Source organism: Platalea leucorodia (assembly GCF_965183815.1).
Source record: "Platalea leucorodia genome assembly, chromosome: 15".
Lineage (NCBI taxonomy): Eukaryota > Metazoa > Chordata > Aves > Pelecaniformes > Threskiornithidae > Platalea > Platalea leucorodia.
This window is the reverse complement of record NC_138837.1, coordinates 6,524,026-6,546,401: the sequence shown is the minus strand read 5'-3', so window position 1 is coordinate 6,546,401 and position 22,376 is coordinate 6,524,026. Positions and strand designations below refer to the sequence as shown.

Here is a 22,376-nt window from a genome sequence, read left to right as displayed (position 1 = left end):
TCCCAGGGCACACTGTGTCCTCCCAGGGCACATTCTGCATCCTCCCAGTGCACACACTGCATCCTCCCAGTGCACACTGCGTCCTCCCAGGGCACATTCTGCATCCTCCCAGTGCACACTGCGTCCTCCCAGGGCACATTCTGCATCCTCCCAGTGCACACTGCGTCCTCCCAGGGCACATTCTGCATCCTCCCAGTGCACACACTGCATCCTCCCAGTGCACACTGCGTCCTCCCAGGGCACAGGGCATCCTCCCAGGGCACATTCTGCGTCCTCCCAGTGCACACTGCATCCTCCCCAGAGTGCTCTCCGCATCCCCCAGCCCATGAGCTGGGGCAGAGGTGGAAGCTGGCAGGACTGCAGAGACCCCATGGGGGGAACTGAGTTCCCCCATCCTTCCCATGCCAGGGGGGCTCCTCTTCACCCAAGGGTGCTTGGCTGCCATTTTGGGAAAGCCAGAAAGGGCGGAGCTGGTTTTCTTCAAAGGTCTGGAAGAATACAGCGCCGCGAGCGTGCAGGGAGGTGGCACATTCGCCGGGGTGTGATGGGAGGCACAGTGGTTCAGGGCGGGGCAGCGCAGGGTGGGATGCTGGGGTGCTACATCAGGGCTCTGGGGGTCTGGGTGCCCACCGGAGCCACCCCGGTCACTGGAGCTGGGTGCTTGGCTGCCACCACCCACAGTGGTGGGCAGTTGGGAATTAGAGCAAATTATTCAGCCCCCCCGATCCAAGCCAGCAGGCAGCCCTGTGCCAGGGACACCCCTGCCGGCACAGCACGGTCCCGGGCAGGCAGCGCCGCAGAGCCGAGGGGTGAGGATGCTCTGGGCTGGCCCCTCGCAGCCCCTCACCACCCCACAGGGACCCAGCCGGGGTGTGGGGAACCACACGAGAAATCCTTGCCCATGGCCTCGCCAAAACCACCCGCTGCAGCCGGGCCCGAGGCGCCTTCCCGTGGGCTGGGTGCCGCCGTGCCGGGGCCGGCGTGGTTCGGTTCTCCGGGGAGGGATGCGCGGGCGGGATGCGTGGCCGTGGCGCGGGCTCCCTGCTCGGGCTGGCTCCCCGAACAGCGCGCTGCCACGCTGCTCTTCAGCGGCTCCGTTCGTATCATCGAATTTTAATTTAGTTAGTTGAGTTCTTTAAACAGTGAGAACTTGCTAAGTGCTTTGCATATTTTATACTCATGAGTAACATTTATCAAACAGAAAGTACAATTAATCAAAGAGGGGAGCTTTTGTAGCTCGGAGCAGTTTGTATTCTCCCTCTTTCTCCCTGCCGTGTGCTTTCCTCTGCATCTCCCTCCTCTTCCTCCTCTTCCTCCCCACTGCCCCACACCGGCCATGGAGCCAGGGCAGCTTCACTGTGCGCGACACACACGTACATACTCTCTCTCTCCCTCTTTCCCTCCCACCATACCATGTACACCTTACATACATATATAAAAATATGGTTTATTTATGTGTATAAATATTTGTGTGTGTACATTTATATGCATATATCCCTATGCATATATCTATATGCATATCCCTATATCTATCCGGTGTGTAAATATATGTTTATATATGTAAAGTGTATATGGTATGCTATATACATATATGTAGACACATATAGGCATAAATGGTCCATTTACACTATATATGTGTTTATATATACACACACATATATGCAGTTATTATACTCACAATATTATACACACAGTGTATAGAGAGAATTTTTATGTATATATATATATACTATATCTATTATTTACTCTCTAGTATATAGCATACAGTTTATAGGATATAGCATATATTACACTGTATATAATAAATACATTTTCTATATTTCAGGCTGCTTGGGGGTTCAGCAGTGTCGGCAGCGATGCTCCAGCCTCCCGCTGAGAGCCAGTGGCCGAGGGAGCGAGGTGGGATGGACGGTCCCAGCCCCGAGCCGCGCTGGGTGGCCGCCTGGCCAGCAGAAGCATGCGACCAGCTCCGTTTTGGGACAGTGACCGGTGGCCGGTGACAGGGCCATGGGAATCCCTGACAAGCCTCCTGGGCGTGAGTGCGGCCGCAGCCTCCCAGCCCACGTCCCCTCTCCTTGCCGGGTGCTGGGGATAAGGTACGGACCAGGAGTTGCTTTCAGGACAAACAGCAAAGGGACGCTAGCCGCTGTCCCCAGGACGTGTGTATTTATTATAAGGGCAGGATCACCCACACCACGTCGGGTTTCAGCTCCGAAGGCCCCAGGGCGACGCAGGGGTGAAGCCTGTGCTGGTACCCAGCACAGGGCTGGCACCGGTGCTGGAAGATGAGAGGTGACGGAGCATGGCTGGCACAAAGGGACCCGCGTCTCTGCCACCCCTCCGAGCGCCTTGGCGGCTCTCAGTGAGCGGGGAGAAGCCCTGACCTAATTTATTCCGACTTCCCAAGCCTTGGCCACGGCACGGCGGAGGCGGCTGCCGGAGCGGGGCAAACATGGGCGCAAGGGGCAGGTTTGGCCGGGGTCAAAGCCCACTGCCTGGGCAGAGCCTAGGAGGTGGGAGCATCCTGCATGGTTCCCAGCAAAGCACCCTGAGGCTCTTCCCAGGGCCTCGGAGGGCTTCGTTACTCTGTTAATTGCCATCAATGGCAGCAAACGGGGCAGCAGGCGCCTGCCCGGACCCGGGTTAAACGCCAGCGAGGGAAGGGCTATGCTGGCGCTGCAGGACCTGCCTTGCAAATCACCTGCAACAACATGTGCCATCCTGGTCACTTCTTCTCAAAAATGATAGTGCAAAATTAATTAGAATTAATTAATCAGAAAAGGGTAATAAGGGTGATTAAGCACCTGGGGAAAAGGAAAAAAAAAAATATTCCTGAAGAGCGATTGCAGCGCCAGTGATTACCTTGAAAGGCGGCAAGTGAGCTGGAGCAGGAGGGTGTGCAGGGAAACAAATGGGCTGGAGAAGAGGGTCTGGGGGGTGGTTTCTGTCTCCTCGCACAAGGAATTACCCAGTGACAAGATTGAAACTGGTCAGAGGAAAAGCATTTCCCGGCAGCAGCGACCACGGGGAGGCAGCTGAGCCGAGGAGGAGAGCGGGCGGCTCTGCAGCGCGGTGCTGCCACGTTTTTTGCAGACTTGGCTTTGCACAAACTGGCCCCAAGGTTGGACCTATCTCCAGCAGAAAGTGGGACCCAATCGGGCGTCCTCCATGGTGGGACCCTCGTCCCCAGCACTGGCCCCTTGCCAGGCTCAGGAGCGTGGCAAGACGAGGGATGCTCAACTGATTTCTTTTTCCTCTCTTAATTTTCAGCCACACTCTGTCGCCTTAATAATAATAACAATATACAATCAAAGGGAACATTTACAAGTGAGGTTGGCCCGCGGTTCAAGGCAACCACTGCAGGTTTCATTGAAACCTGAGGGGCTGACGCAGAGCCCCAGCCCCAGGGAGGGGACGGGACCACCGTCCCCTCCCAGCCACCTCAAAGGGCCTCGGCAGCAGGGAAGGATGGAGGGGGAGGCTGGGGCTCAATGGAAAGGGTCTGCATGAGCCCCAGTGCGGTATGGTGAAAAAAAAAGGAGAAAAATGTCTTTTTCGGGAAGCAGGGAGAGCAAATACTGCAGGGTCCCGTGGGAAATAGGTGGCATGGATGGGATGAGGATGCCCCATGGCCTGCTTGAAAACGCAGGTGACGACCAGAGCAATGCAGTGGCCACTGGTGGCTTCAGCGAGGGGCAAACTGGTGGGTTTTGGTCATTAAGGTGCCTGGGCACGGGGGACGAGCTCAGCCCCATGCACCTCCCCAAACACCACCCCATCCCGGGAGCAGCCAGGCGCTGCTGCCCCATGCTCAGTGTCCCCTCCTCGGTGACAGACAGCCTCGTTTCCTGAAAATCTGGAAAGTAAAATGGGGCAAAAGCAGTTCTTTGTGCTTAGAGATGCTCTCACTGCATCCACGAGTCCGCAGCCAACTAAACACGCGCTCCCAGCCCCTGCCATCAGCCCCCACCTCGGGTCGCTTCCGCCCCCAGCACGCTTGGGCCCTTTCGCAGGGACTCGGGGGACCTGGGTGCCCAAAAGCTGTCCTGGGGTGCCAGCTGCTTGCCCAAAAGTGGGGTCTCCCTTCGCTTTCCACATAGGCACCGTGGAAGGACAGCAAGGGGCTCTGGCTCCGAGGCCGCATCCTGGTTGGGCCATGGATCTTTGGATGGTCACGGGGTGAGCAGCTCTGTTTTGGGGACAGCAAGTCCTTGCTGAGGCCATTAGGACATTTTGGGGTGTAAGTGGGTGCTGGCTGCGCGGGAATGGGCCCTGCTCCCCCTGTGCCCGTGCAGTGTTGTCCCTGTTGCCGCTACGTTCTGACTGCTTTGGGTGAGTTCAAGCGGATTTTGTTCCTACAGGTTTTGTGCAAGTCGGTGTCCGGGGGAAACCAAGGGAGGGGCCGGTGCCCTGCTGAGGGAAGGACTCACCCCATATGAGACACCAGAGAATCCACACCGGCCTCCTTTCCCCAGGGACACGGCTGCAGCCAACCCAGTTTTGTCGCTGTCCCCACAGTGATCCCCTTGGGAAAGCCTCGGGCACCGCAGGTCCCCATCCATGGCAGTCGGGGGGGTCAACCCGGTCCGGCTGGGGCGGGGGTACGGAGGGCAGGCGGCGGGGTGGGGTGTTCGCCCTTGACCGGGGGAGGGCGGGAGGGAGCTTCCCCAAAGGGGAGACGGTCTCGGCTGTAGCCCCGGTGGCCGGGGTGCGATGCGGAGGGGGCCACAGCTGCGATGAGCCTTGTCGGGCCTCAGCTCGCCGGCAGAACGGAGCGGGGCAAGGCAAAGCCGGGGGCACGGGAGGGTGAGGGTCCGGTGCCCCCGCCGGGCCGCGGGGTGGGTGGGAGGCGGGTGCCCGGTGCGGGGGTGCCGGGGTGGGCGCGGGGGTCGCTGCGGGTCCGGTCCCCCCCCGGCCCCCCCCCCCCCCCCCAGGACGCAGCCAAGTTCCCGCGGCGGCGGCGCAACGGCGGGACAACAGCGCCCCCGCGCGGCCGCGGCGGGGCACGGCGGCACCGCGACGGCACCGCGACGGGACAAGGACAACGGCGGGACGGGGACGGGGACGGGGCGGCGGCAGGGCCGGGCCGGGGGCAGGCGGCAGCCCGACCCCGACACCCCCTCCGTTGTCAACCCCGGGTGCTCCTTGTCCCGGCCACCCCGACCCCGCCGCCCTCACCGGCAGCCCCCCCGGTGTCACCCCGACCCCGCCGCCCTCACCGGCAGCCCCCCCGGTGCCCCCCCGCCGCGCCCCGCGGACAGCCGCACGCTGCCAGGCCGAGGGCCGGGGCGGGGGGCCCGGGGCGTGGCACGGAGCCCCGCTGGAGCCCGCGGGGCAGCTCCGGGGCCGCCCCTCACACGGTGCGGGCAGACGGCGGGGGCGCCGGGCCCGCAGCGGGGCGGGACGGGGCCCCCCCTGCCCACAGCCGCCCCCCGCTGCTGCCCCGCACCCCGCCGCGGGTCGCCCCAGTCCGTCCCAGTCCGTCCCACAGCAAACCGCCCCCCCCTTCCCCCCCCCCCCCCGCTCCCGGGGCGCCCCCCCGCGGTAGGAGAGCGGCGGGAGGGCCCGCCCACCGAGGTGACATCACCCTGACGTCACTGTGAGCGCCGCCGCCTGGTTGGTGCCCGCGGCCGCCCGTCACGGCGGGGGCGGGAGTAGGGGTGGGGGGGGCACAGAGCGCGACCGCCGCCTGAGGTAACCGGGGGGAGCCGGGGGTCGCGGCCGCCCGGCCCGGGGGGAGCGGGCGGGACCGGGCACCCCCCGCCCCCGGGGCCGCTCCGCCGCCCCGTGCCCGCAGCGGCGGGGGGGGCCGGGAGCGGCCGGGTCCGGATCCGGCCTCCCCTCCCGGCGGCCTGCGGGGCTCCCCGGGCGGGGGGCCCACGCCGCAGCCCTGGAGGGCGGGGGGGGTCCGCAGCCCCAGGCTGGGGCTACCGGGGAAATGGTTGGTTTAGGCCTTGAACCGGGAACCGCCCCCTCGCACCCCCACGGGCAGGGCTGCTGTAACCCCCCGGGGATGGGACCCCAGTGCCCCCCGTGGCGGTGCATCCCCCCCCCCCCCCCCCCCCCGGGGGACCCCGGCCTGCAAACGGCCCCAGGGGTCGGGGAGCGGGCCCCGCGCTGAGGCGAGCCTCCCCTCGGAAAGCGGGGAGGGCCGGTGTGACCTTCTCCCCAGGGCTGCCGAGGCCTGCGGGGCCAGTACCTGCCCTCACCCTCCCGCATGCCAGCTGGGGAGCTGCCATGTTGCGGGGGGCTCTCGGGGCAGCGGGAAGGGGAGATGCCAGCACCAGGGTCCGGGTAGAGCCGTCTCTGGGTGCTCTCAACCTGTGCCGGTGGCCTGTGACACCCTGAGAGGCATCACCAGGGAGTCACCAAGTCGAACCCAGGGCCAAGGAAGGGTGAAGACTGCCAGGAGGGTGAAACGGGGTCCCAGCCCATGAGATCAGACAGCGGCGCTGCCTGAAGCGGGGCCAAAACCCTCCACGCACCGGCTGCCCCCGTGGCTCAGCCTCCTGACACCTCTGAGCTATGGGGCAGCAGCAGCTCCTGCGCCCCAACCGCCCCAGGAGGGTGCCTGCGGGGCCAGGGTGGCTCTTACCTCCGGCTCCCTGGGGCTGTGGTCGGCCTTGCTCACGCTTGCAGGACTAAAGGGCTGATTTGGGACTAAAATCCTTCTTTTCTTCCCCTAGATCACAGCGCAGACCAGCTCCTGGCACCACCGAGCCAAACTGGATTTCAACCAGTGATCCGTAAGGTGAGATGCTGCATCCCCCTGCTCCATCCTCAGGCTGTTGAAGACCATGCGGGGCCACCGAAACTGCCTAAGCTGCCATAGAAAAGGTTTTGTGTCTAATGGGATATTTGCCAGCAAATTCAAGCCATGAACACTATATATTTCTTTATTTGTAAAGGTGTTTGAAGTCCTTGAATTTACCCTTCAGCCACTTTAAGTCTAGTTTCTAATCCCCAGCGCAGTTAATCAAATCCACAGTGGTTTGAATTATGAGATGTCTGGGGGGGGATTTATAGCTTGTATTGCTGATTATACCTTGACTTTATTATATTGCAAATATCTAACTTATGGTCACGGCTGAGATTTACAATCCTCAGGTAGGTGCTTCGGATAACTTTTAGCAACTCCAGATATAATTGGAGGTGACTGATGGGGCTGTCGCCACAGATAAACGTAATCTGTAAAATGATGCTCTTAAGACAGGGAAAGAGGAGACAGAATAGGTAAAAAGGGTGGGTCAGCCTTAAAAAAAAAAAATAGAAAAGAAAATTGGGTGTATTGCTGAGCAAGGCTCCAGGATGCCAGGTCTGGCTGGAGCATCCCTGCCTGGGAAGGGGTTTGGGGCTTGTTGGTCTCTAGAAAATACCAAGATTTAGATCTTTGTTCCTTTTCGCTCTCGCCAGAAGGTTTCTAGGGTTTGAAATAGCCCTGGGGAGGGGGAAGGGGTGAGAAATAGAAATTGGGGTACTCACACAGCTGACGCCTGCCTCCCCGGTTTGGGGGGGCTTTGTGCCTGCGGCTCTTTCGGACCTGACCGACGGTTTCTCCCGTCTCGGAGGAGCAGCGAGTCCCGCACGGGCGCGTGCCCCTCGGCCAGCATGACGAGCGAGGTGGTGGAGAACGAGTTTGAGTTTTACTCCAAGGCGGAAAAGTACTGGAAGGACGTGCCCGCCACGGTGGACGGCATGCTGGGGGGCTACGGCCACATCTCCAGCATTGACATCAACAGCTCCAGGAAGTTCCTGCAGAGGTTTCTGCGGGTAGGTGGCACGGTCTGTCATGTTCCCAAAGCCCCATCCTTCTCCCAGCACTGAGCTGGGCTCTTCCCTCTGAGTCGCTCCGTGGGATCCTCCGTTGCATGCGTGCTGGGAGAGCTTTGCCCTGCAGCGTGTCCCCCATACCCCAGCCCCATCCTGCGCGGTTGCCCCATTTCTCCTCCATGGGTACCTCGCGGTGGGATTCAGCCCCTCGTGGTTGTTGTTCCAGGATGGCCCCAACCGGACGGGGACAACCCGTGCTCTGGACTGCGGGGCGGGCATCGGCCGGATCACCAAGCGGCTGCTGCTGCCCCTCTTCAAGACGGTGGACATGGTGGACGTGACAGAGGACTTCCTCACCAAGGCCAAGAGCTACCTGGGAGAGGAGGGCAGGCGGGTGCGCAACTACTTCTGCTGCGGCCTCCAGGACTTCAGCCCCGAGCCAAACTCCTACGACGTCATCTGGATCCAGTGGGTCATCGGTGAGGGTCACTCGGCTCGTGGGGGTCTCACCAGCCAGTCCTCCATCCAGCTTCCCCCGAGGGGCAGGTGCCCCACGCACTGGGGAGAGCTTTGGGCAAGAGAGCTCGAGGTCTGCGCTAAGGATGAGCATCGCAGCGTGGGTGGGAGGGCGGGTTGGGGACCTGCCCTCCTTGGGCACTGCAAGGACATTGCACTGGGGGGACTTTTCCCCCCAAGCCCTCGGAGGCCAGGGCAGAGGTGTGGGTTGGACAAAGCTCGCGGGACACAAGTGGGACACCCCCAAGCTAAAGCTTTCACTTGCAAATGGCTCAAGAATTTGGCTGCCTGGATCAGGAGGGTTCCCAACCGCGGTCTCCTGGTCTCCTCCCCTCCTGTCACCCCGGCACTGGGGTCCTGCTGCAGTCACCCCGTGCCCTCTAACACCCGCTCTGTCCCTCCAGGACACCTCACCGACAACCACCTCTCTGACTTCCTGAAGCGGTGCCGTGCCGGCCTGCGGCCCAACGGCATCGTGGTCATCAAGGACAACATGGCTCAGGAGGGCGTGATCATGGACGATGTGGACAGCAGCGTCTGCCGGGACCTGGACGTGGTCCGTAAGATCATCCGCCGAGCTGGGCTGCACCTCCTGGCCGAGGAGCGCCAGGAGAACTTCCCCGATGAGATCTACCACGTCTACACCTTTGCCATGAGATGAGGGCGGCCGGCGGCAGGAGAAGGTCTCTCCGGGGCCAGCTCGGAGCACGGGCCAGCACGGTGGTTCCTGCTGGGGCCGGGAGGGGTGAGGACCGTGCCTTCACCATGGGGTGGCAGACGGCGGCAAGGGTGTCGTGGGTCCCTCTCTCCGGGGCTGGTGACAAGGACGGGGCTTTGTCTTCCAAGTTGCTGCTGTTTGTGAAAAGAGGTGTTTGCCAAATACATTTTCCTGCTGTTGCACTTCTGCACGTGGGCTTTGTCAGACGCAGTGTTGGCTTGATGCCGCCTTCGGGGGCTCTGTACGGGAGCAAGAGGGTCTCCCCTGCAAAAGCCGTGCTCCGTGGGCACCAGCAGGTTGCTGACCGCAGTCGCGCAGGGCTCCTGTTAGTGAACAGCAGCTCAGAGCACCTCTGTGAGGGGCTGGGCTCCCTTCCTCCCTTGGGCGTTTGACCCTTTCCCGCTCTTGAACTTGCTGCTGCTCACAGCACCAAGCTGGGTAAGGCAAATGGGAGAAATCTCTGCCGTTTCCCTGCGGTGGGTGCTGGGGCTTTGTGGGGGCTTCTTTAAACCCATGAGCAGCTCTCCCACATGAGCAGCAAAAAGAGAGGTGGGTGTAATCCTGGCTCCCCCAGGTTCCTCCAGGGACAGGGAGAACCCAAAGCCCTGCAACCCTGGGAGAGAGCTGGTGTGCTCTGGGCATTAACAGGGAACCCGCTCCGAGCTGCCTCCGGACCCCCAGCCCGTCACCGCAGGCTCACGCTGATGCCCAGCACCTCCCACTCGAACGCAGTGACACTACAGCCGCTCCCCCACCACCCCACGCCATCGCCCTGCTTCGAACGCTCCCTTGGCCGTCTCCGCTTCATTTTGCCCGAGTCCGGTCGCATCCCTGTGCCAGCCTAATGCAGCACACCGCAGCCAGCGCTGGCACGACAGCTTGCCGGGTGGGAAGACCCCAGTTGCAGCCCGTCCCTCCAGCTGGGCTGACACACGATTCCCCCCATCCCCGCAGAGCCCTCTCTTCTGCCCCATCTCTCCTGCAGAAGAAACAAGCCCCTTGTCCTTATTACAAAAGGCCTCGTTTAATTGCTCATTTCCCATTCCAGACACCAGGGGAGTATTTGATTGCATTATTATTTTTTTTTAAACATCAATTCATCAAGATGCACAGCTCCAGTTCCATGGGGGCGGGAGAAGGTAAAACACAGATGCTGCCAAGAGGGCAATGGGGGAGACAATCCTGCAGCAGGCAAACTGCCCGTGGATCCCAGATCCACCTGCTATAAATTGTACCTGCTCAGCACAATGGTTTTTTTTTCCTCTTTTCATCCTTTTCTGCATCTGTCCCCCATGACAAACAAACAAAAAAAAACCAAACAAAAATGTGGGTGGCTCAGCTCTGCGGCCAGTCTTTGGCACGTCACGAGGACGCAGACGCCTAGAAGGGGGAGCCAGGCAGCTGTGGCAAGGCTGGGACACGGGGCCTCCGTGTGCAGCCCCAGAGTGTGCAGGTTCCGGTAGGAGGTTGGAAAGAAAACCCCCCGAGTCCTGCTGCAATTTCTTCTTCCTGGGAAGGAGGCACTGGAGACTGAGGTCCTGCGAGCCGTCAGCAAGGGAAAGAGCCGAGGAACGGGGAGGGAGGCACACGGCGCTCAGCAGTCAGTCACCCATTCCTCATCCTTGCACAGGGAACACGCCGCGAAACCAAGAAACGTCCGTTTGTCTGTTTGTTTTGGAGCCCAGCACCTCTGAGATGTCCTTGGTGGATGGTCCTCTGTGCCGGGAGGATGGGGTGCTCCCAGCTGAGCAGCTGGCCACCGCTGCCAGCCCCCCTTCCCCGTCACGCTCGAAGCCTGGGTGAGCGAGGAAGGCATCCACATCCATGCGGAGATGCCGGACCTGCCTCCACCGCGCCTGCTCCCACCAGCAGGACCGCAGGCAGGGAAGCAGGACACAGATGCCAGCGCTCTCCTGGCGCAGGGAACTTCTCTTCCCCCAGCATCCCGAGGCATCTCACAACTCCGCCGCCGGCCTAAGGCACTGCTTCACCCACCCCGGACCCGGCAGGGCTGGAAAGAGAGGGGACGGGCTGCCTGTCCAGTCACACCACCCCAACCGCCCCGCTGATCTTAAAATCCACACAAACCAGCCCCCTGCCCCAGTATCCAGCTCCCCAATGCCCAGGGGCTCTCTTCACCCCCAGGGAGCCACGGGGCTCTGCCCGCCTCCCCACAATGTGCCCCAGAGCAACAAGGCCTCCACAGACGTGCGTGCAGCGTCATGCTCAAAAAAGCACCCCCCCTCCCCAAAAAACGCAGCAGAGACGGACGCCGTAGGCGGCGCTGGCCAAGCCGTGGGTGCGTGGACGGTCCACCTCTTGTGGAGAAAGCTGGCCCAGAGCAGAGATTTGGTGGCTGTAGGCACACCACGACTGTGGAGGAGGGGGAGACGGAGAGGCATTAGTCAGGCTCAGAGGTCCTCATGCCCGGCAGCAGCGTGGTCAATGAGGAGGTACCACTTCAGCCTGTCTGGAAGAGGTAGAGCCTTGATTTTGATATCTACTGGCCACGGTTTAAGGCGCTGCCGGATAAACACCCTGCAGAGATGTTTCAATGCCTGTGGGGAGTGCTCCAGCTGCTTCAGAGAGCAGAAGAGAGTCCTGATCTTCTCCCCGTGGCACCTACAGCTGCTGGTGTTGACCTCAAAGTTGCTGGGCAGCTGGATGGCCTGCGAACTGGCCATCATGAGCTCCAGCAGAGTCTGACCCTTCTGGATGAGGTCTGTAGAGAAGCTGTCATCTTCGGAGACACTGAGGTGCGAGCAGAGGCACTCAAAGACGATGTGGAAGCCGGACCAGCAGGAGGGACCGTGGAGGGAGCAGTTGTAGGCAGCACCCGACTCCAGCAAGAAACGCAGCAGCGCGAAGTGGCGTTTGAAGCTTTTGAAGCAGAGGTGGGTGAGGGACTCGGGGGCCGGGCACCCGCTGGGGTTGGCACCGTGAGCCAGCAGCAGCTGGGTGACACGAAAGCAGAAGCGATTGATCACCTGTGCCTCCTCAGTGTTGCTGCACACCATCTCTCCCAGCAGGAAAATGACGTAGGTGAAGACAGTGTCACCGTCTTTGGTGGTGGCTCTGACGTCCGCACCTGGAGGAAGGGACAGAGAACGTAAGTGGCATTGCAGGCAACGAGGCCAGGACAGCACCGACTCTGGCACTGCCAGGCTTTACTCTTGCTCAAGTGGGAACATAAAAGAGTTGAGAGGACAGTGCCCGGTGCCATACAAAGAATCAGCCACTGCTAGGCCTGGAGGGATTGTGCCTGGAGAGGGGAGAAGGTTGCCCTCACCTCCTTCCAACAGGAGACGGATGCTCTCCGTGTTGTGGATCTGGACACCGTCACTGCTGGCCAGGGCATGCAACAGCGCTGTCTTTCCTGCAATGGAGCAATCGGTCAGTCAGATGAAAATAGGGTGAGACCCCAAAAGGAGGAAGGAAAACAATCCACCCCACCGAACACAGGGAGAACCAGCCCTTCCCCTTCTGGCAGGCTCCCGCTGTCCCCGTGACGGTGCACAGCTGTGGGGACAGGGTCACAGGCCAGACGTGCAGCGTTGGTGGTGGCCCCAGAGGGCATGTGTGCCATGAGAGAGTAGCGCGGGCACCACAGGGCTACGGAGGCACAGCCCCATCCCATCTCCCATGGACTGCGCAGAGCTGGTTTCAGCCCCCTTCAGCACCTGACACAGCCAACATGCAAGGACAAAGCACAGAGCACCAGGGAGGTTCTGCAGCCTGCAAACTTCCAAGCCAGTTAGTTTACAACCAGAGAGCATTTACAGCAGCAAGACGGAAGGACCCGGACCCCATGCCCTGCTCTAGCCCACCCATGAGGGCTGACTGCTGGGAGCACGCGGGCTGGGGGAGCCGGACGGGGCGCACGGACCGTTTTTGTCAGCTGCGTTGACATCGGCCCCCAGCTGAAGCAGCCGCTGGAGGCACGGCAACCGCTCAGGCTCCTCGCTGGCCAGATCGAGGGGACTGCTTTCATGGATCTGCACAGAGCAAGAGGGGAAAAAACACTAGTAAGGATTAAAGACTATTTGTCTGGAGAGTCGCTGCTGGAGCTTCATCACGGCCAACATAAGAACATATTTCAACCCATCCTGAAAAATCAAAGTGAACCTTCTCCGGTGCGTCCGCAGGGAGAGGCGCATCTACGCCAGCCTCCTCCCACCCATCGCTCCACGGCAGAGGCAGGTTTGCTCGGCCAAAGGCAACCTGGACTTCTGCCACAGCACTGGAGCACTACGGACAACGGGCACGGGAGGTCACCAAGGGGAAGCGGCACGGAGCGAAGCCCGGGAGGTGGGGAGCCGGGAGAGCCGTCCCCACACGCCAGTCCCTTGCAGCTAAGTCTCAAGGGGGCTCAGCTTGGCCGCGCCCAGGCAGCTAAGCCCGTACCCGGTCTCTGCGGTTGATGTCAGCCCCGTGGCGCACCAGGAGCTCCACCATATCCGGCTGGTTGCGGAGCACTGCGATGTGCAGGGGGGTGTAGTAGGTGACTGGATCTAGGGACAAAAACACAGAGTCAGAGAGAACTACGGGCTTCCCCAGAACGGCCCTGACACCTGCCAGAAGTGGAAGGGGGCAGCTGGGGAGGGCCCCAAGAACACAGTGAAGCCTGTGAAAACAGGGCTGTCGCAGACACCCCAGGTCCTGCTTTTGCAATGGCTCTGCCTCTGGCAAAAGTCCTGAGAGGTTCACGCTGGCCCCCAAGCCCTTGGCCATCCCCCAGTCCGCCCCAAGGGCTGCCACAAAGCACATCCACGCTACCCCAGCAGAGCGGGGGTCTGAGCTGGCAGCACCCCCTCTTGCTGCCCCAGCTATCACCGCCTCCCCGGGCAGCTTCTCATCAGCTGGTTCCTCCTGGCCAGCCCGAGGAACAGACCCAGGCCCAGCCCCTCCTCACCAGCCTCACCTTCAAAGCTGAGGTCAGCTCCAAACTCCAGGAGGATTTCTGCAGCAGGGACGAGCCCCAGCTCAGTGACCTTCAGCAGGGCATAGCTCACGCCTTCCTGATAAAAAGGGGAGTGGGTCTCCCTTTCCAAGACTTGTCTCACAGCTGCGAGCTGGCTCCTGTCGCTGCCCAGACAGGCAGGGCTTAAGACACACCCAAAAACAACCAGTTACTCAGCAGAACGGCACACATCTCCGGGGTGTGCAAGCGTCAAAGCAGCACCAGGGAAAGAAGAAAAATTCCTGGTCTCCCCTCTTGTTTTATCACCACCGGGTCTCTAACCTGTTTGCTATGGGGTGATGCAGCAGCATCAGGGTCGCAGCTGAACCCCGGTTTAGGTTTTATTGCCATGGGTCAGGCAGAAAGGGATGTTCCTGGGGAGGACATATAGCCCCTGTGTTTGCTCTGCTCCACCCCCACGTTCCCAAAGAACAGGAGCAAGAGGAGGGTCCGTGGGATGAGCTGTCCACCGGGACTGGGGTTTGTTCCCAGCCAGTGCCGTGTCTGTCCTCGGCTGCATCACTGAGCTCCAGCTATCACCCCCTAAAACACCCCTAAACCCCACTGCGACCCTAAACGGGGTGTTTAGCCCCGGGTAGTTACCTCTCAAGGGTGCTCTGCCTTTCCGCATCCTGTATTGCCAGCAGCCCCAAGATCTCGTCCACCAGGGGCTGATACTCGAAGATGATCCTGCGGAAGCCGTGCAGGAAAGGCATCGTGCTCTGCTATGCGCACAGACCGTCCATGGGCCTCCAGCATGGCAGTGGTGTCTTCCCCCACGCAGGTCTCTGGCGGACAGACCCTGGCGCTGCCTGGTTTCCAAAGGACTTTTCCCTCCTTTTAAAACAAACGAGCCTTTCTAGCAGTTTTGCATTTAGAAAAAAAGCACAGCCTTCCTCCCTCCTTATGCGTATCTCAAAGGCAACAAAGACCAGCGCAGGGATCTCCTCCCACGCGCCACGGAGGTGTATCCAAATTATCTCCTGCACACAGAGCTGCAAATTAGAGCTATCTGGGCGCAGGAAGAAAACACGCCAGGCGGAGCCCAGGCTCAGGGCAAACCGCATTTGCAGAGGCTCTGCCACAAGCCCCCACACGCTGGGGGTGCCGGGGGGAGGGCGGCCAGAGCGGAGCGGGGCTCCGAGTGCTCCTGGGTGCCTGCAACCAGCAACCCCTGCCTGCTTTTTGCGGGGAGAGCAGGGCTGGAGCAGCCCCCGCAAGGCTGGGGGCCCTGTAACCCCCTGCGACCCACAGGAGCCAGCCCAGGGGCCACCAAACCCCGCTGCGACCCACAGGAGCCAGCCCAGGGGCCACCAAACCCCGCTGCGACCCACAGGAGCCAGCCCAGGGGCCACCAACCCCCCTGCGACCCACAGGAGCCAGCCCAGGGGCCACCAACCCCCCTGCGACCCACAGGAGCCAGCCCAGGGGCCACCAACCCCCCTGCGACCCACAGGAGCCAGCCCAGGGGCCACCAACCCCTTCCTGTGACCCACAGGAGCCAGCCCAGGGGCCACCAACCCCTTCCTGTGACCCACAGGAGCCAGCCCAGAGGCCACCAACCCCCCTGCGACCCACAGGAGCCAGCCCGGGGGCCACCAACCCCCCTGCGACCCACAGGAGCCAGCCCGGGGGCCACCAACCCCCCCCCGTGACCCACAGGAGCCAGCCCGGGGGCCACCAACCCCCCCCCCGTGACCCACAGGAACTAGCCCAGGGACCATCGCACAGGGCGGCAACTCTGGGGGGACGCGAGAGGCCCCTAAATCCCACTGCGCCCCACGGGGGTAAGCGCAGAGGCCTATAAACCCCCCCAGCATCCCGGAGCGGGCCAAGGCCAGGGGCCTCCGGGACCCCACCGAGACGGCCCCAGCGGCCGCTAACCCCGCCGCACGCCACGGGGCGAGCCCCCGGAGCCGCGGGGCGAGCCCGGCAATGCCCGCAGTGCCCCCAGGCTCCACGGCGGGGGGACAACCGGGGGCCCCAGCAGCCACCCTCCCCCGGCGGGGGTCGCCCCGGGGCCGAGGCCGCCCCTCACCTACCCCGGCCCCGCCGCCGGAAGCGGAAGCCGCCGGTTGTGCCGGGTGGGGCGGGGCCTTTAACTGGGGCGGGGCCTCGTCGGGGCATGAGGGGCGGGGCCTCGTCGGGGGCGGGGTCTGAGAGGGGTGGGGCTGCGGCGCGGCCGGCAGGGGGCAGCACGCGGCCGGGAGCGGCGGGAACGATCGCGGCGGGCGCGAGCCGGGGCACGTCCCGGTGCACGCCCGGTGCACGCCCGGTGCACACCCCCGGTGCACACCCCCGGTGCACCCCCGCCGTGCCCGCCCCTCCGCGCACACGAGGTGCCCGCTCCGCCCCTCCAGCGGGCGCAGGTGTGCACGGGGCGTTTGCACACCCAACGTCGGCGGGCACTCCCGCGTGCACACGCAAGCGCACGAACCCCCCGTGCGCACGCACGCACGCACTCACACCCCGTGCACGGACACAACCGCCCAAGGCGCGCCAGCACAACCCCTCCCAGCGCCCCAGATGTGCACCGCTGCTCGCACGCGCGGGGTGCGCACCCGCCAACGCAGCGGCACGCGCACACGTGCACAAGCCGGTGCATGGGCAAGGTGCGCACGCACACGCACGCACACAGCTGCATCCCCCCCTCCAGCGCCTGTGGTGGCTTCAGCTCCGGCTCTGCTACCCGTGGGAGTGTGGGTGGGTCTGGGGGTGTGCGGGTGCGGGTGTGGGTGGGTGTGGGTGTGAGACGTGGTCGTGCAACGCCGTGCACCAGCCCAGTTCCCCAACCAGCACCCTGCCCTCCCGCGAGCACCCACCACCGGGGCTACGCACACCCACCCAGGAGGGGCTGGGGGTGCTGGGGAGGTGGCACCGAGCGGCTGCCACCTCCCCGGGGCTCGGGGGGCTCGGGGGCTGCCGCCCGCGGCACAGCGGGACCCCCTCCTGCCGCAAGAGCTGCTGGGGGAAGCGTTAGCCCAGGATTTATCGGTAGTATTATCATCATCATCATTATTTTTATTATTATTCTGGTGGAATTTCCAGACGCGGGGAGCTCCGGAGAGCCGGCAATAACTGAAGCCGCCTTGGGTTTCCTATTTACGTATTTATTTTATTCTGGTGGAGCGCTTCCAGATTTCAGCAGGCAGCCGTGGCCCGGGGGCAGAGGGGGGCGAGGAGGCCGTGCCGGTTGGGCATTTTTCTGACATGCCGTCACACTCCCCCCCCCGGTTCCCACCCTTCCCTTCCCCACACAAAGTGGGGTGCCAGGGTGGGGGACCCCGGTGCCTGCAGTCCCCTGGCCCTGAGCCCACCTTTGTGGCAGGGCAGGGGGTCCCAAGCCCTTTGCCGAGGGGCTGCTGGCTCTGCTGCCACGGGGAACTGGTGCCATGCGGTGGCACCTCACTGGGCAGCTGGTGTGGACCTCCCCTTGCAGCCCAGCAGCCCCCGTGGGTGGGGTCTGGGGGGCACCATCCCCGTGCCATCCTGAGTGGGGGTGGAAATAACCCCGTCCAAGCACCCTGGGCAGGGACCGGAGGGAAAAAGCAGCAGGAGGAGTAATGGGGAGCGAGGATTTCTCCCTCCCCATGAAGGATGCTTTATGTCCGTATGAGCCGGCTTCAGACCAGCACAGCCCGGCCAGGGGGACCCCACGTTGGGTGGGCTGGGCAGCCGAGACCCTCGCTCCAGCCCGAGGGCCTCCTCGCTGCTGCTGGTGGCTGGGCAAACCCTGGATCCTCCCGGTCTGGGTAAAGCCCAAACCCTCCGTGGTCCAGTAAAACCCCTGCCCCTCCGCAGTCGGGGTGGCAGCACCAGGCACAGTCACTGTCCCAGGCTGTGTGGCACTGGTGGGGACTGTGCGGGGTCCAGCCCTCCATCAGACACCGTTCTGGGGGGAAATCCCCCCTGCGCTCCCCATCGTTGGCTGGGAAAGGAGGGCTGGTGAGTGTGGGCCCCCCATTGCCACCTCTGTCCCCAGCCATGTAGGTCCTGGGGGTGAGAGGGGACCCCGGGCTGCCCCAAAGGGCCCCGCCAGCCCAGCCGTGCCCCCACGAGCCCCGCAGAGGCTTTGCCCCCACCTCAATACACCCCCGGGCTGGAAAGGAGGCTTTGGGGGTGCAGCATGGGGCCAAACCCAGCTCAGAACCAGCCCTGGGAGGTGTCGAGCCCGGAGACCCAAGGGCTGAAACCCCTCCCTGGCCATCAGCACGGCGAGGGCGGCGGGGGGCCAGGCGCAGGGGAGCCCTTCCCCGGAGCATCCCTGCCGTGCTCCTGCCGCGACCACGCCACGAGCCACGGCCTCCGGGGAGGTGACTCCCCTTCCCCGCATTTCTTGGGGGAAAAAAATCCATAGGGACGTCGCTGGCGTGGGCGGCCGGGACGTTTGAGTGCCCGGCTAAAATAATAGCGTCAGGATCTGCCCCCTTCCTCCCCATCGCCTTGGCGGGGCGGACTAGGAAGAATGCGAGTTGGCTATCCATCAGGGAGACAGAGCAAGAGCCAGCCGAAGAAAGAGGGGCATTTTAGGAGGAAAGCCAGGGAAATTTGATCATTAAGAAATCCTCCTGGCTGTCTGGGGGAATTTAATTAAATTGCTGGAAAGGGCTGTAAGCACATCTGGATCCAATATGTGCAGCTTTGATTTTTTTCTTTCTTTCTTTCTTTCTTTTTTTTTTTTTTTTTAGTACACTCTTTTCCCATCTCGCTGTTGAAGGGGGGGGGGGGAATAAAAGGGAAATAGCAGAGCCACGGAGTATTGGTTCATCTGGGACTGGGATTCCTGGCAGGGAAAGAAAGAGAGGGAGAGAAAGAAAGAGCAAAAGAAAGGAGGCAGAAACAGAGGGAATAGGAAAGCTGGGAGAAAAACCTTCACCAAGGGCCTGGCTGGGGTGTTTTATAATGCCACCGACCGCAGAGACAAGGAGCTAGGAGGGAACAGGGAGAGGGGGAGTTGTGAAAGCTGGAGGGGAGAGGAGGAGGAGAGGAGCTAGCCCAGGGGCACGCTGTGCTTTCGGAGTCTGGCAGGGATGGAGGGAGAAAGAGGAATTGCTCAGTGGATAGAGAAATACCATTCCTGCTGGGAGCAGCAGGGTCGGGCATGGGGGGAATCCTCCAGCAAGAGCCCCCGCAGCCCCAGCCGTCATCCCTGCGGGCAGCGCTGCCCTGACCCTGCCCGCCCTGATGCCCTGGGTGCCGGGGGCAGGACGGCGATGCTCTGGTCCCCCGCCCCGGGCAGGACGCAGGGCTGGGCACGGCTCTGATTTAAGCAGCTTGGGCGGGCAGCCCTGCTCCCCCAGCGCCGGGGATGGGACCAACCCCGGCCACCCACCCCAAGAGCCGGGCACTGCGTCCTGGGCGGGCACCACCAAGCCCCCACTGTCTCCCTTACTCCATTCCTTACTATCTCCTTACTCCGAACATCGTACTTAGGGTGGAGCAGAGGTGCAGCTCCCTAGTAGGAAAACCCCTTCCACCCACGGGGAATGTGGGCAAGCCAGCCCAGTTTCTCTGCACAATAATACTCAAAGGGCAAGATTTTGGAAATATTAAGGAGAATGAGCTCTTGGGTCCCAAAAGGAGCAGCATCGGCCCAAGCAGGGCTCCAAGGATGCCGCACCGCCGCGGCTCGGGGGCGAGGTGGAGGGCTGGGGCTGGCAGAGCACCTCCGGATCCGTGCCGCAGTGCTGCGGAAGCGCGAGATGTTATCACAGCATGAGAGAAATATCAAGAAACCCTGAGGAGGACACAAAGCGAGATTACCAGAAAATTGTCTTTTGGGTTGTTTTTTTGTTTTTTTTTTTAAGAGAGGAAGATGAAGGACTGGCAAACAGAAACACATTCATCCCAAGGGCTGCAAACTGCAAACCTGGCAGGCTCTGGCCAGCCGGATCCTCACCCTGAGAGCCTTGCGCGGCCCTGCCGGTTCGGTGCCGCTCTGGTTCATCAGCCCAACCGCGCCGGCTCAGCAAAGCCGGACTCTGAGCACACACCCAGCTCCGCAAAACCCAGGCGCTCGGTGTCAGGCAAACCAAACCTACTTGGCTTTGTCTCCAAACCACCCGTGCTTTGCTCTGAGCATGGCCAAGAGTCACCTTGCCAGCTCCAAGGTCCAGTTTTAATCACTTAAACATATTTCTTACCAAAAAAAAAAAAAAAAAGAAGAGCTTGCGCAAGAGAGGTAGGAAACGCCAGGAGGGTGGGTTTCAAACAACTGGGTCTCGCTTCGGATGCCTTGTGTGGCTGGTGGAGTTAAAAAAAAATAATGCTGAAAAAAAAAAAAAGGCAAATCCTACAGCTAAAAAGGAAATTGCATTAATACAGATTGTTTTATTTAAAAAAAGCAAACCTTGACCTCTACTTCAAAAAAGTCATTAGACATTCTCCTTCTGAAAGGCCGACGGGATATTACTGAAAGGCCAGTTAATTTCTCAATGACTTACTGTTCTTGCTCTGCTCATGGAAATGTGTAAAGAGTCGGAGGGTAATTTAAGGCACCCTGCAGAAAGGTGTGTAAATCTTTGCATGTCTAAAGAAACTTTACCAGACCGCTAGGATTGGGAAAAAAGAAAATGCTTGCCCTCTTTTTTTTTTTACTTTTTTTTTTTTTTTTTTTACTTTCCTTTGGAACTCTGATCCCCTTTGATCATAAAAAAGGTCATATTTCACCCAAAAAAATATCAGCAATCACAGGGCCCGAGGAAGTGCGAACCCAAGGGGGTTTCACCGACTATTATTCCCTCCATTTAATTATTTAATGCTGCAAAGTGAGGGAAAGCCGTCTCCCCTGGAAAAGCCAGACAGTTCAAGAAGAAGGTCTGGCCCCGACCAAGGAGGAGGAAGAGGGTTATAAATGGGGCTGGGGCTGCTCCATCCCCCCTCCTGCCCTCACCACTCCATGGGCCAGGACCAGCCGCCCCACAGCCCCCCCAAAATAATCACAGCAAGATGTTCCCAGCCTCCGGGGCCAAGGGGGAAAAGCTGGGGGAAGGACGGGGGTCCTCGCTGCTCCGGCCCCCCCACCGGCCCCGACTGGCCGGTGCGCATTGCTGACGGGTCACGGTCCTCCGAGGGGACATCTCTGACCCCAGGTTGGTCCTCCAGCAGTTTTTCCTGGACGTGGTGTCATCCCCATCCTGGGAAGGGTCTGTCCCTGCAGCCATGGTGGAAAAAAGCAGGATCAAGCGGGTACCTGGCCGAGGAGGGGTGGCACGAGGCTGCGCTGGGTCCCCCAGGGCCCGGTGGTCCCAGGGCTGATGCAGGCATCCCCCCCCCGAGAGCACGGAGCAGCCAGGAGGGCTGATGGCAATACACGCAATCTGCGTGCTGATACACGCATTGAGCGCGTAACTGCAGCGCACAGCATCACCCTGGCACTGCGCACCCCCAGGGACCCATCCGGCTGGGTGCTGGGCAGAGGTGAAACACCCATCCGTGGGGAGCAGCCCCTGGGGAAGCAGGAGCAGAAAGCGGTGTGACACCAGCCCGTGATTTACACAGCCAAGGGGGCAGGACCAGGCAGCGGAGCTGACTCCTAAAGTGGCCCTAGGGCCAATAAATTTGGCCAATAGGGCCAATAAATGGACCCCCAAAAAAAAAGGAGGGGAGAAGGGAGGTTGGGCTGGCTTGTTTGCACACTTGGGGAGCCCCCCGCGGAGTCGGAGAGAGCCAAAATCTGCCTTCAGCTACACCCCTTCCAAGCTGGAGAGCTCTGGGAAGCTGCTTCCCCGTCAGGAAGATCAGATTTGGCAGCACTGGCTGGCTTAAAAATCTGCACGCCTCCGACTTGAAGGGGAAGAGAGCGCAAGAAAAGCTTTCGACAAATGTTAAAATAACTCAGCCAGGGGTTTGCCTCCCTCGGCTGCGCTGGAGCGGGGATGTTTATGAGCTCAGAGCTGGGCTGGAGCGGCCGATCTCGCTCGGAGATTTCGCGTCGAACCCTGCGTGCGCGCAGCCCCGTCCATATGTGCCTGCAGCGGCGGGCAGGAGAGCACGCTGGAATCAAGGGGAAGAAATAATAACCGTTAACCTCTTTGATTTCTGCTCATCGCCCCGAGCCCGGCCCTCGCCGGACACCAGCAACCAGCCCCAGCCGCGGGCTCTGCCCCCCTCCCTCCCACCGCCTCCTCCCTGCATAAATGTGTATATATATATAATTTTTAAAGAGGAAAAACTCCTTTTTCCTCTCCCGGTGGCTGGTTTTCATTAGGGAGGTTTCTTTCTAACCCCAAGGGAAACAGCCTATGAGTTTTTAACTGTGGTGCAGGACGTAATTATCTCATTAAGGCGAGAGAGCCAGGCTTTTCCCAGAAGAGGTGACCTTGCTCCGGGGTTGATGGGGACCGGGGGGGGGGGGGGTTGGAGGTGGAGGGGGGCCGTGTCCCCCGCTAACCTGCGGGTCACCTCTCCCTC

At 61.4% G+C, this 22,376-nt stretch overlaps 2 protein-coding genes across 5 annotated transcripts; one reads left to right on the top strand and one right to left on the bottom strand.

Moving 5' to 3' along the window:
- Positions 1-5,623: 5,623 nt before the first annotated feature.
- NTMT1 (N-terminal Xaa-Pro-Lys N-methyltransferase 1) lies at positions 5,624-9,398 on the top strand. 4 transcript variants are annotated; one of them, XM_082327603.1, is made up of 5 exons: positions 5,624-5,694; positions 6,687-6,837; positions 7,575-7,770; positions 7,997-8,249; positions 8,691-9,398. In XM_082327603.1, the coding sequence occupies exons 3-5, from the start codon at positions 7,609-7,611 to the stop codon at positions 8,945-8,947; spliced, it is 672 nt and encodes a 223-aa protein (XP_082183729.1). In that variant the 5' UTR covers positions 5,624-5,694; positions 6,687-6,837; positions 7,575-7,608; the 3' UTR covers positions 8,948-9,398. The 4 variants fall into 4 exon arrangements, with proteins under 4 accessions (XP_082183729.1, XP_082183730.1, XP_082183731.1 ...); XM_082327604.1 differs by having other exon boundaries at positions 6,687-6,751; positions 8,691-9,360; XM_082327605.1 differs by having other exon boundaries at positions 6,687-6,751; positions 7,487-7,770; positions 8,691-9,360.
- A 607-nt stretch (positions 9,399-10,005) lies between these two features.
- ASB6 (ankyrin repeat and SOCS box containing 6) lies at positions 10,006-16,069 on the bottom strand. The gene is made up of 7 exons (XM_082327612.1): positions 16,007-16,069; positions 14,568-14,801; positions 13,926-14,107; positions 13,409-13,515; positions 12,891-12,999; positions 12,294-12,380; positions 10,006-12,092 (listed from the first exon to the last, which is right to left on the bottom strand). The coding sequence occupies exons 2-7, from the start codon at positions 14,678-14,680 to the stop codon at positions 11,416-11,418; spliced, it is 1,275 nt and encodes a 424-aa protein (XP_082183738.1). The 5' UTR covers positions 14,681-14,801; positions 16,007-16,069; the 3' UTR covers positions 10,006-11,415.
- Between the last annotated feature and the right edge of the window lie 6,307 nt (positions 16,070-22,376).